The sequence below is a fragment of the Cheilinus undulatus genome, linkage group 1 (genome assembly GCF_018320785.1).
Source record: "Cheilinus undulatus linkage group 1, ASM1832078v1, whole genome shotgun sequence".
NCBI lineage: Eukaryota > Metazoa > Chordata > Actinopteri > Labriformes > Labridae > Cheilinus > Cheilinus undulatus.
Window position 1 is genome coordinate 45,844,627 of NC_054865.1, and position 13,950 is coordinate 45,858,576.

At 37.8% G+C, this 13,950-nt stretch overlaps 1 protein-coding gene across 1 annotated transcript; it reads right to left on the minus strand.

Annotated features, from left to right (window-relative positions):
- Positions 1-1,573: 1,573 nt before the first annotated feature.
- gatm (glycine amidinotransferase (L-arginine:glycine amidinotransferase)) lies at positions 1,574-10,907 on the minus strand. The gene is made up of 9 exons (XM_041810799.1): positions 10,778-10,907; positions 9,767-9,985; positions 9,471-9,666; positions 5,304-5,494; positions 5,063-5,200; positions 4,684-4,848; positions 4,508-4,571; positions 4,303-4,419; positions 1,574-4,155 (listed from the first exon to the last, which is right to left on the minus strand). Exons 1-9 carry the CDS (start codon positions 10,844-10,846, stop codon positions 4,043-4,045), a joined length of 1,272 nt encoding a protein of 423 aa, XP_041666733.1. The 5' UTR covers positions 10,847-10,907; the 3' UTR covers positions 1,574-4,042.
- Between the last annotated feature and the right edge of the window lie 3,043 nt (positions 10,908-13,950).

The window sequence follows — 13,950 nt, forward strand, 5'->3', positions numbered from 1 at the left end:
GTCTTCCCCTCTGATTCTGTTTTTATTCTCCACAGGGGCCCCAAATTTGACATAGGGGACTGAGTAAGAGCTATGGGAATGAAAGTCAGTGCACATATGTACCTTGATTAGACAAAAAAGGTCTCTTGGGACCATCCTCTAAAATGTATATGAAGTGCACTACAAACAGTTGAAGGTTAAAATTGGGCCTTTTGGCTGTTTTGGGCAGGATCACTAGTGTCACATCTGAAGAATCTCCGCCTACAGATTTCATCTGGTTGTCTCCAAAATTTTTGGTTCTTATTCTAGACATAATGGACATCTAAAGTTGTGAGAACTGGTCGTTTTCAACACAGGACAGGGCCCTGAATGGGACGGAAACTTAGATCATGTTTTTCCAGTATTGTATTTTTTAAACTGTTTTGATTGCAAAATATCCCCACATGCACCGGGGTGCGAGGGCCCTTTGGTGCTACTTGCAGCCTTAGTTTGTTGTGGATCTTAAACGAAATAAGGGGACAGTAAAAAGGTAAATGTTTGATAACACAAGATACAGATGCCTTTTGACTTGTCCACTGAACTGTCTGATTTTTTTAATTGACATTTGCAGACATGAAGGAGCAGCGGTTAACTGATTTTATATTACTGTGGCTACAGGGAGACGCTTCAGTGGCTTAGCCAGAGTGTGCCGAAAGGGACAATAAAGCTTCAATCTTATTTTGATTCTGAAATAAACGAATGCATAATCGTGGATCTTAGTTAACTGCGATAATGCAACTCATTTTGACAGCTCCAACTCGATCATAGCTGTAGATCTAACATTGAAATAACCAAGTCTTCATAAAGGCCCATTTTTACTGTAAATACATATTGTTTCCAAGTATGAGTTATTGATCTCATGAACTACTAATAGTCAATGCCAGTACCAGCCCGAAAAACTCAGTATACCCTTAAAACATTTAATCAAATCCAATCCACTTCATTTATGAAGCACATTTTAGAAACAAGTGCTGCACAGTAAAAACACAGAAATAGAACACAAACACAGCTGGAATAAAAACATGTAGGATGATATTAGAGCAAATAAGACCAGAATAAAACAATAAAAGAAATAAAAAAACAAGGATTAAAAAGATAAAAGGCATAAAAGGACAGAGATCGCACAACTCTCATGCTAAGTTAAAAGTCAAAGAATAAAAATAAGTTTTAAGATGTAATCTAAAAGTCGGCTGGGTGGGGGGATCTTTATTTCAGGAGGTCATCCGCTCCACAATTTAGAAGCCACAGCAGAAAAGGCTCGAAATCCTTGGGTTTTTAATCTGGTTAAAGGGATGATGAGGTGAAGCCAATCAGCAGACTCAGATTGCAAAGGGGCGTAGACATGTAAGAGGTCAGAAATATACTGGGGGGCTGATCCGTTAAAGATTGGTGCCACTTGACCCTCAGGATAAGCAAATAGAGTAATTCTGCATTAAACCTTAAACACAATATTTTCAGTGATCTATGATTGCTTAACAGGAATAATGTGCTCAAATAAGAATAAAATCACAAAAATGACACGTATGTAGTTTAATCACATTTAATAATATTGCATTATACAAAACATCACAACAAAACATTGTTCATTCTTCAGGCTTTGCACTCAAAAAAGCAGCCAAGCAGGTCAGTGAGAATGACTATCAGCATATAACTGGCCCAGTTTGCAATAGAAGAAAACAGCAGAGGCAAAAGGTATACAATATCTGATATGGACCGCATACTTTTTAAGTAAATATATAAAAACATTAATTGCTGGGAAATCCAATAAAGAGTATGAAAAATATAAATAGAAGTTTGTCTGTTCAATCAATTCAAATCTTTACAAAATACTAGTAGAAATAAGAAATTTGTCTTGTTTAATGACCTACATAACAACTTTTTATACATTTCTTTAAATAAAAAAAATACTTTGGAAAAAGAGAGAATTGTGGTTTGTGATTTTTCATGAGGAGGTAGTTCATCTCCCCGTGTGCCCTTTGTCAGATGACTCTCGCATACCAAATTGTACCTTGTCCTCAAATGTTCTGACTTTTAGATGAATAAGTCTTGAACAATTTAGCTTCACAACAGCCAGGCCAGAAATGCAGTTAATATTGAGATTACTGATTGAAGTGATGTTCATTTCTTGCTAATGAGCGTAAATATCTCAACAAAGCTGTTTGCAAAGGCACTCTGATGCACAGCAATGTCAAATCAAAACAATTCAAACATGTTAATTTCGGAGAGAAAGACCCAATCTAGGAAAGTAGGAGCTATTTGTGTTTTTAAGGTTGCTCAGTACAGGTGTGACACCCTGAATGCACAAATGTTAAAGAGTAACTAAACCACTTTTTTTTTCTTTTTTTAGCCCTATAACCTCTACATATGGATATTTGGACATCTGAATCGAAATTATTTAAATATTGTATTAGAAACATGCATAGCAACTGCTGCCCTCAATAGCTTAAAATCAGAGTATACAATCAAATATTTCCATTGGCAGATGAGTGGCATATGTGGTGCAGTTTGTATCACCCAGTGTGACAGTTCCTGATTATTTTTTCTGCAAATGTTAACACCAGAAGTGGTAGTCAGTAGCTGATATTTCTAAGTAAAAGCTGACTCCACCTATCAGAGAGTTTGCTATGACACACGAGGACTGTGGGTAGTGTAGTTAATAAGACAGTCTGGCTGCAGACCATTCATTTCTGAAGACCACTCTCACAGACCGTTCATCTGAGACACTTTATATCCCAGGATGGAAATACATGTTAAAACTTTTGAAATAAAATCAGATTAAACTTCCAATAAGGGATAAAAGTTAAAAGACAAAAACCTGATCTGCAAAACCTGAAATATTTAATAAAGCAGAGCAAACAGCCTGCTTACAAGAAAAAATCTTGTCCTCCAAGAAAACATTCTAGCCTAGTCAGCATAGCTTATGTAGCTCTGTTAGCTTCATAAGCTACATAGAGAATGGAGCTACGTGGCTAACAGAGCAAAAGCAAATTTACTAATTTAGCTAATTTACTTTAGCTACATTTGCTAAAGCTCATGTTTCTGAGTGATAATAAAGGAATCTAAATCTAAAGCAAACTTAGCCATATACAATGAAGCTACATAGCTAACATAGCTTATGTAGCTTAAGCTAAGCTCTATGTTTGCAGCTATGTCAGCCACATAGTTATGTTAGCTATGTAGCTACGTTTACTAAGGCTCACGTTGCCAAAGCTCACTTTGCAAAAGCTAACTTAGCTACATTGGCATAGATAGCATAGCTATGTTAGCTTTGGCCATAGCTAACGAAGCTAAAGGGAGCCACTTCTAAAATGGATCTAAACAGAATTTAATCCCGAATTAGACCTCTGACCTTTTACTCTGATTAATTTATGAAATGTTTCTGAGACTGTAATATTTGCGATGTGGTTATTCCATGAATGTAACTGCCAGACTTTCTTTATGAATAAAGGTGATTTTCTTTTTAAATCTAAAACTGGAAATACGTAGTATGGGAAAATTACGGCGCCTCCTTTCTGAGATTTACAGCATCTCAGTATACGGTCTGCAGCCAGACCTTTTCTGTCAATGCCACAATCTTAAAATGAGGTTGGTGACATTCGAAGTTATGTCCTCTACAGGTGCATATAGGCCTTTCATTTCATACTCCCTTTACTTGGACGCCTCCACAAGAAGGTGTTTTCCATATATATTGCACTATATAGTGAATGGTAGTGATTTTAGACACAGCCTTATCACTTTGCCCTCCCAGCCCTGTCTAAGACGCTCTAAAGGCATCTCATGGTGGTTGCACCTCACTTTAAACTCTGGGGCTTAGTTACTCTTTAAATGTGTGCACTTTTAAAAAAATAGTTTCCAAATGTTTCAACAGTAAATTTTTGTATCACGAAGCTCCAGCCTTCATTAACCTGTGTCTACAAACACGATCAACTGACAACACAGACTCAACAATTACAGTTCTGTTAAGATTTTGGGACTGAAGCTTTAATCTTTAAAGCTCAATAAAAACTGCCTATTTCTGGCAAGGCTAGTGGAAGTAGGACTGTAGGGTACCACGGCGGCGGACATCGGTTGTCCAGCAGTGGAAGCCACCACCCAGGGAGTTGGCATGGCGAATGCTCACCTTAATGGTCTTAATACCTGCAGGAGAAATGCACATTTACAAATCATTCCACTGCATAAAAGCCCTGTGTTCTTCAAATATCCCTTACATAACCCAAAAATGAGTATTTGAAGGACCAAAATGATGCTAAATGGGTGTGGAATCATTTGACTCTCCAGACTTACCGAGGCTCTCAAACATTTTGTGAATGGTGGCTTCATTGGCTTCAACCATGACACGCTTCTCATCCAACATCAGGACATTCATGGACAGCCACTTAGAGGACATCCACAGTGGGTGGTCTAAACAGAAAGGCAATAGTTTCCTTTATTTGTCAATACAAGATAACAATATCTTCTTATACAAGAAAAGATAAATTTGAGCACCCACCATCAGGAATCAAAGGTGTTGGAGGTTTCACAATCGTCCAACCAGCCTTCTTGAACATCTCAATCTGAGGTTAAAGGGCAAAGAACACGTCGTGTTTTTTTTATCAAACAGTTAAATTAGAAGGCAGTAGAAGATACTGTGAGATAAAACCAGTAGCCTCTTTAGTCCCACGGTACCTGGAGACATGGGCGGTCAGGGTTTGAGAGCACCAGTCCCGGGCCGATGATGTTAAAAGTGGCGTCAATGTGCATGGGGTTGGGGTCTTTGAACGAGATGATGTGGATCTTGTAGTCTGGCGCCAGATGACGACGCATCCACTCAATTCCCATGTAATTTGTAACCTGCAGAGAGACAGAGACGTCTAAGAGTTACGTCATTAGGTCAGCAGGTGCATATGGTTGCTTTATCTAATCTCATTCGCACATTACGTGTTGATTTGCATGTGACTGGTGTGAAAGGCACTATTAGATAAGAATCAGGAACTTGTTATTAGAGATGAAGCCATACCATGTTCAGGTAGTATTTGTGTCAAAGGTTAAGCAGGAGTCTTCATACCTGACTCCTCTGAACAAAAAGATCCCTCCCAGCTCGGATGAAATCTGCAGCATCGAAGCAGGGCTCGAACTCTGTGGTCACAAACTTCCCCTCGGCAGCCAGCTTGTGTCTGTCCTCCACAGTGCGGATGGGGTAGTCCTGCATGAAACCGACACCATGGTTTATTCTCACTTTATGGTCACTGGGTCTTGCAATAAAAAGAAAAGTTCAGAGGTAATCTGAGGGCCGCAGCCACAATTACCTGATCGTACAGTTCATCGGACATGGTAGGTTTTGGAGCAGTGGTCCATTTTGCACCTCTTCTGAAGTAGCCCTTAATCAGAGGTCTGTAGGCTCGGTACTCAAAGAAGCGAGCCCTCCACGCCATGGGAGCCTCAATAATCTCATTTCCAACAACCATCAGGATGTCTCTGGGCATGGCAGCATACATTCCTGAAACAAATCACAAGATTAGCTATTGCTAACAAGGAAAAAAACTTGTGTCAAAACCAGGGAGAGGTTGCTCAAGCCTATACAAGATTACTTGAATGAAAATTGGTTTAACTGATTCAGGATGTGTCTGGGCATGGCAGCATACATTCCTGAAACAAATCACAAGATTAACTTCTGCTAACAAAAAAAAAAAAATACTTGTGTCAAAACCAGGGAGAGGTTGCTCAAACCTATACAAGATTATTTTAATGAAAACTGGTTTAACTGATTCAGGATGTGTCTGGGCATGGCAGCATACATTCCTGAAACAAATCACAAGATTAGCTTATGCTAACAAGGAAAAAAAACTTGTGTCAAAACCAGGGAGAGGTTGCTCAAACCTATACAAGATTATTTTAATGAAAACTGGTTTAACTGATTCAACTCCATGGTTGCTCCAACTACCTAAATTTTACAATGCAAACATCATAATGCATGACGAGAGCAAGATGACATGAAATAACTTCCTAAAACTACAACATGATGCTGTCAGAGTTTCATCTAATTAACTGATGGATGCATCATCACACCATAGTAGCCCTTGTGTTGTCTGCAGGACCCATACTGATCTTAATGTTCTTCATGCATTTGTTTTGCATCTGTTCTCTTCTTATGCTATGAGTTAATGTTGTTTAACTTATTGTGGGTGAGGGTTGTTCAAAAAGTGACACTACAGTGTTTGCAGTTGACTTCTTCGTTTTACAGTAAATACAAATTTGCATTACTGCTCTAAGCTGATAAAAAGTTTTGATTTTTCATTAATAAAATGCATTCAAAGTTAAACTCTGCTACTTTTAGGCTATGCATTATATCTTGCATTATACAAATTATACAAATATTTATTCCAACAAACATTAATTCAGCAATCATACTATTTTTAATAACCCTTCTCAGCCAAGGAAACACTTGTTATATAGGTTTGTTGCAATAAAAACAAGAAGAGTCAACTGGTTTATTGCATTCTTTCTGCACTGCAAAGAGGGAAAAAAGATATTGAAAGAGTTTGTGATGAATGAGAGGTTATGTCTTCATGTTAAGCAGATTTAAGTGGTTTGAACTCCATAAGCGGGCTTTATTTTATTTTTAGTGAGTATTTTTTAAACCTTATGATAAGTAAAATATGCAGACAATTAAGACAACACAAGGGTTAAAATCTAAATCGACCTCTACTAAAGCTAGTACTCTGTGGACAATACTTTACAAAGGTAGCTCCTAAGTGCTATCCCTGGTATTGCAATTTTGCATTGCCCAATTAATAATTAAAGGTACATGTTATGTTGAATGCAAAAAAGGGACTGGCTGAATCTTGTCCACCTGGTCTCAAACCAGCTGTATTTCTTTGTACTCAGCCACTTTGTGCCTGCACATTTTCACTCTTCTTGGCCATAGACTTGTACTAATAGTCTTACCAAATAAGAAAACCATATTGCATTTTACTCTAAATCAGAACATGGCCTAAGCCTTATAAAGACAACTATAATTTATAGGAAAAATAACAGAATATATTGATCATTTATCTTGTGTTGTGTAATACCTTGCGTATAAACTATGAAATAAACTACCTATATAAACGTGTAATGTGAAAAGTATTTGTATTTGAAGCTATAAAAGCACTCATGTTCATGTTATATACATGTTCAGTGTGTGCTGTCAGAAATAAGCCTAATGTTTGACATGTCCTTAGCTGAACCTGAAAATCTAATATATGTCACAACTAGATTAGGGTTGTTTCAGTCTTCAGGTTATTATATATATATATATATATATATATATATATATATATATATATATATATATATATATATAGGCATGCCTACACATGCCTGTCTTTCAGTAACATTCAAAGCACAGAATACTCCAACTCAAATGATCTCTTTTCTCCCACAAACAAGCTTCTCGAGTCATGTGAGGATTATACCACTGCTGGAAATGTGCTCATACAAAACAGCACCTGCTATTGGTTATATTTGTTTTTATTAGGACTGAAGTTCTTTTCACTGTGTAGATCAGTCTTTCCTAAACTTCAGTACGCTGCCACCCAATTTAAGACCATAATATTTGATGCCAGTATTTACCTTTATTTATCATATTTTTATTTCAGAAACAGGGAATTTCAAAATGAATGCTTAGCTCTCAGAGACATTAATATTACTCTGAAAATGTTTGTAGGGTTACAAAGTACAATCAATGAGCCGCTGTCTTTTTTTTTTCCGTTTAATCAGGCATCTGCAGCACAGGTGGAATGAGGCGGTGGCTTAAAGGGCATGAGCCCAAGATGTTTCCTTAAAAGCCCCGAATCTTTAGGCTGGGAATAGTATTTTTTTCTGCTTACTGTTACGATTAATAAATGCAAAAAGAAATTATTTATAGTATACACACAGACATGGAGATTTCATTCTTTTAGACAAATTGTATGAAATGAAACTGTTTTATTTTACTTGTGTGAGCTTATACAGCAATATGAAAGAGTTTTAACATTGTATTATATATATTAACATTTTCTGTATTTTTGAAAAGACATCTAAATCCAGAGCCTGACATTTTGCTTTTTGTGCTCTTTTTGTAAGAAATACCCTATCCATGTTATACAAATTTTAATTAAAGAAATATCAGACAGTTTTTGTCCCTTTTTTGGTCATAAGAAGTGAAAATAAGTAATCTTCAATACAGCGTATTATGACTTTAGAGTGATGGGCACACTTTAAGATCAAAGACATTTTAATAAATTATGTAAAAAAAATGCTTTCTTACGATGGAACTGCATCACTTTTGCTTAAAGATTTATAATTTTGTTGGTCTTTCAAATCTAAATTTGTCCCAAAGATTGCTTGAAAATGGTGCATACAACTGCATGATGACTAAAAACGTATTAGGGAAGCCCCAGATATCAAACACTTCTGGCTCCGCCCCTGATCTGCTAAATCACTTGAATTTACTTCGGCAATATTTATCGCAGTTAACATACTTCCCTGTTAGCATTAATGTCTTTGAATACATTGTTACATTTCTTCAAATCATTAGCGAGTGTCATAATAGAATGTTTAACAGTGTCGCAAGTTAATCCAATACCAGTTAAACCATGACACCAATTGAATACATCAGACCAAATTTTTTTTTTTTGTGACTTATGGGACTTAAATCAATAATGTGTTATTTACGTTTTTATGATCATTTAAAACCTGATTACATTTTAATTCTTTATTTCTATGATTTTTGGTTATTTATAAATGACCTTTTGTGGCCCACTGACAGTACCTGTGGGGCCCATTTGTGGGCCCTGGCCCACACTTTGGGAAGCACTGGTGTAGACTTTGCTCATCTCAAGTTTTTCTTTTACTTCCTGATGTCATGTTACGTGGTTTTCTTTCAATATGCATAGAAGCTTTTAACACATTTTCATTTGAAACTTTTAATCTGAAAGGTATTTTGAAAAAGAAAGAAAATAACACACGATTGCCTCAAATAAAACATTTGCTTTATAAATGTTTTCCGAAATCATTTGCTTTATGAGCAAAGCATCAAACTATGCACTCACAAATAAAAGCCTTTCATACAAACTTTAATTCAAGACATCAATTAAAAGAGTAGTCAAATACCAGTATATTACTGCATCACTATGATGATAAACAGTATGTTAATGCTGGCCCTGGTTTTGAAAAAATAAATACACTTTGTGTATTTGCATTGTGCAATTATTTAATAAAAATGCATGTTATGTCACACACTTATCAACATTTTGAATGCAAAAACTGATCAGTAGTTAGGCCATGCACTTTCAAAACAAAGAAAAATACAGGAAAATCATTAACTCTGTCAATCAAGATGTCTAGTGTTTTTGAGTCACGAGTTTCTTTACACATTAAGGAAAGGAAAGGATATTTTGATCTGAACATAGAATTTAAACGCTACTCTCTGCATTGTGTGTTTCTCTTTTTACCTGATGATTTGAAGTCTGGAGTTTTGTACTCCAAGGACCAGTCGATGGGCTCTGGCCTCACCACAGTGACACCCTCATGGCGCAGAATATTGCACATTTCTTCAATCTCGGCAACAGCTTTTTTCAAGTGGTCCGCAGGAAAAGACTGGCCCCCATACTTCTGGTAGAAGGGCCAGTACTTCTCATATGTGTTAGCCTGTGGAGAGGATTACAATAGGACTGGAATGTAATCCCACTGCCTCATGATGATACTATATTAGTCTTCTTTTACAATTTGATTGTATTGTGTTGCTTACTTTCACTTCCACAGTAAAGGGAGGCACATGGGCGTTCTCAGCACGACCCACAATCACCTCCTCAAGGGGGTCCCATTCATTGTAGGCACAGACAGGACACTCCTGCAGCACAGGTTCAGTAACATGTTCCTCTTCAACTGCACGCTGCGAGTGTGCAGCAGCTGCGCTAGAAGTGCTCTGGAAGGTCCTCTGGACCCAACCAGTCAACGCCCGGCCAACCTGAGGAGACAGAAAGAGACTTTTGAATGTTTGCAGCAACAGAAAAAAGGCCTTCATGAGTCAAGCAGGCAGAATTTTGGCTACAAAATGCAAATTCTTGAGACTTAATAGATCTTTTTATACTGAAATTATACTTTGTGGATATGCAAAGCTATGTTTATTTTCCACAGTTGTTATTCAGTTTATTTTTTCTTTCTTATAATGAATCAGTGATAGTTAAATATTTGATTTGGCTGACAGCTCACACTTAAAGGTCGATCCAATTACAATGAAAGCAGTGAAGGACACCAAAAGAATCAACGTGACCCCAGGTATCTGTGTAAAATGCCTTCAGTTTGTTTGGTGCCAAAGTACACGTGTTATTAAGGAACCTTATCTGCACAGATAGGCCTGACTGTGGCCCCTGCTGGCTCAGGAGCAGCTCAAATGTCACTGAGTTTGGGAGCGCATCTGTGCCAAACAGCTGCTCACTGTCACTCAGGACGCACAGAAAAAGGCTTTCTCAGCGATTAGAAACAAATCAATTCTTGGACCAAGGTTTCTTTGACAAAATCAGTGTTTGCAAAGTCTAAATAGTCGATTCGATTTGTTTAATATTTTCGTCAAGCAATAAATCAATAAACCAATCAAACTGATCCACAGTGAGAGAAGCATCCCAGATGTAGCCTGATGAAACAAAATCTCTTTATTCACGTTGACTGTAATGTGCTTTTTTTTTTAACAATCAACAACTTTTCCCCCTAAAATTTTCTGGAAGAAAAATGAAAGACATGAAACCACCAGAATACCAACCATGGCTCCGATCAGATGGGCAGCCTCGGCCCCCCTGCTACCTCCTCTCAGACACCTTACTCGCAGCATTGTCCGAAGTAATAGTGAGTGTGTCGGTGAAAATCACGCGGCTGTTCAGGATCCACGTCGCAGTTTGCTCATGAATGAAGACGCCTCGGCTTTATAGCTGCAGGACTACGTGCCTCAAAGACTATTGGTCGCCCCATGTTGTGGGGCAACGTGACTTGAAAAAAAAGCATTTCTGAAACACAATCCCTTACGCCAGCAAATTCTTATCGAGTGGCCTACAAGCGTTAAAAGTTCTCAAGGAGAACTTCTGAAAATGTCTCGAGATTTATCTCCATTGTGCAAAAATGTTTCGTCTCCCTGCAGAGCTGTAACTCTGCAGCTGTCTCAACTTTTGTTTAGAAAAACAGGGGACGGTTTGAACCAATGAGAGCATGTTTGCAGGCAAAGGGCTGCAAAATGCAAAAGGCACTTTGTTGCAGAACAAAAAGGCCCCAAACAAAAAAAAAATCTACTCTTTAGAGGGAATTAAAGATTTAAAACAAAATAAACCATGACCCAGATTAGTGCAACCTTCTCAGGAATCACAATATTTTTGCAGACTACGTCATCTGTGAGCACTAAAAACACTTTCATTTTTAAAGGGGCACATATTAAGATATATCCTCAATAACAGCCCACGACTTGTTGAGATCTCTCTGTGGACAGGTGTCATGATTCAGTCTGTCATCCTTGCTCATTTGGCTGCTTTGACTCCAGTATATTAGCCCCTCAAGATCATTATTAGTATCATTTTGTCAAGTGGCCATTTCTACACATGCACCAAAGAGAGCAGCAAAGGTGCAAAAGGAGCTCAGATAACCAAAGAGATAGCTAGCCTTGTACTGGCTGTGTCACCACATGCTTCACCGCGGTGTGCTCACAAGAGTTTCACAACCCAAAGACCTCAGTGACCCTCAATATTACTCTCCCACTGAAATAAAAAAAAAAAAAACTGGCTGATGCCCAAAGTTCAAAGAATAATACACAGAGGATGCCCTTCAGCTCCCAGGAGATTTGTTCAGACAAAGAATTTGATTAGATCCTATCATCGAGGCTGCTTTAATCACTTCATGGTCATTTGGAGGCTGATAAAAACAAGAGAAAAGCAGCCGGTACACAAAGTGAAGTGACAAACTTAAGACTGCTGCTTGCTAGGCAAACTTACAATGACAACAAGGAGGCAGGGGCGTAGAAGTGAGGGGGGAAAGGGGGGGTTTAACCCCATTAAGGAAATCACTGCACCCGGGAAAGAGGTAGTCCGGTATGTAATAAATATCGGGTGCTATCATGCAACTTAATTACCTGTTATCAGTAGTTATGACTTCTATTAATAGGCATCAGATGCAGCTGATTGCACCCACTAGAAGGCCAAAGGGTTCATCATCATCTATACATTTGCAGCTGGAACTTTTTAAGGTTTTTCACACATGCAAATTTCTAGAAAATATTAGGACATGCTGCCCATGCAATTCTCTGAGTTGCCTGTTCACACTAACATCTCACAATAGGAGACTTTTTAAAGGGGGCAGGCTGCAGACCGTACTTCTCTGACAGGCCCTCTCACAGACTGTTCATCTGAGACGCCGTATATTTCAGAAAGGAAATGCCATAATTTGCCGAACAGCATATTTACAGTTTCAGATTTTTTTTAAAAATTCTACTTTATGCATAAACAAAGTCTGGCAGTTATATTGATGAAATAACCACGGTGCAAACATTACAGACTAAGCAACATTTCATAAATAAGATAGAGAAAAAGGACAGAGGAATAATCTAGGGTTAAATTTTATCGACCTGTTTTAGACTGGCTCACTTAAACTTTGTTAGCTTTAGCTAAAGCTAACATAGCCAAACTGGTTATGTGATTTATGTTACTGTATAAGCTAATATAGCTAAGTTAGCTTTGGCAATGTGAGCTTTAGCAATCATAGCTACAACTATCTTAGCTACATAGGTATCGTAGGTACGTAGCTGCTTTGGGAGTTAAGCTTGACCTATGTTAGCTATGTAGCTCTGTTAGCTGTGTAAGGTACATAGCTATGTTAGTTCTGTAGCTGTGTTAGCTATGTAGCTCCATTAGCAACATAGCTATGTTAGCTATGTAACTAAATTATCTATGTAGCTAACAGAGCTTAAGGAGCCACATAAGCTATGTGTTGGAATGTTTTCATGGACATTAACGCTGCTTTCTTAAATGTTTTGTAATCAGATTTTGCTTGTCAGGTTTTTAACTTTTTACTTTCTGTAATCTGAACCCTTACCTTAAACCTCACCAAAACCCTAAACAGGATTTTAATCCAATTTATTTCAAAAGACTGTCTTGGACTTTTTCACTTGTAAGGGAAGTTGCTCATAGCTTATTTTAAAGGTTTCCTGATTTGCTTGTTCACACTTGCACCTCACAGCAGGAAGTTTTCCTACAGTTTGCCTAGGGAAGGAAAAATACCAGAAAGCTAGTAGGTAAATTTCAGGGCAAAGTCATGGTGAAAAACTGCATTCACACATGCAGCTCACCTAGGTAAATACAGGACATTTTCAGAAATGATTTTGCAAGTGTGAGTAAGGCTAAAAGATAAAGCTGTAAAATAGTGTACAAAGCAACGGCATGAGATGCAATAATGAAAGTTTCTGTGTTTATACCAGTGTTAGGTGTTATTGAACATAATCACAGTATACTCAGATTAGTAGTAACAACTATACTTGCAATCAGGGAAGTGATTGGAGTGACATCGCACAAATCACATTGCAGTGATTTTTAAAAAAAATATTTCCTGCTGCATTAACACATCAGGTTAATGCACTAATGTATGCTGTATCAACATGATCACCAAGCATAAAAGGGTTAAAACATAGCCCACCTTCATCCCTTACCCCCCTTCTCTGAAAAACTGATCCATACTTTTATTATTCAGACTTAACTACTGCAATAGCATCTTTCATGGTATCATCCAGTCTTCAGTAAGCGTAAGTATATTATATACTGTTCTGCATGCCTCCTCCTGCATACCACACCTGTGACCTTTAAAATCTCTATTGCTTCCCAGTCCCTTACTGCATCTAATTCATGCCCTGCTCCTCCAGGCCCCTTAAACCTCACCGACCCTCTCCATTGTGGAGGAGGTCAG

Bases quoted from the DNA above. Each gene is read 5' to 3' on its own strand.
- gatm (XM_041810799.1), bottom strand. From the start codon at position 10,846: ATGCTGCGAGTAAGGTGTCTGAGAGGAGGTAGCAGGGGGGCCGAGGCT. The intron at 9,986-10,777 runs GTTGGTATTCTG...CTGTCTCCTCAG, and splicing joins CCCATCTGATCGGAGCCATG to GTTGGCCGGGCGTTGACTGG. The intron at 4,156-4,302 runs GTAAGTCTGGAG...TTTCTCCTGCAG, and splicing joins CAAAATGTTTGAGAGCCTCG to GTATTAAGACCATTAAGGTG.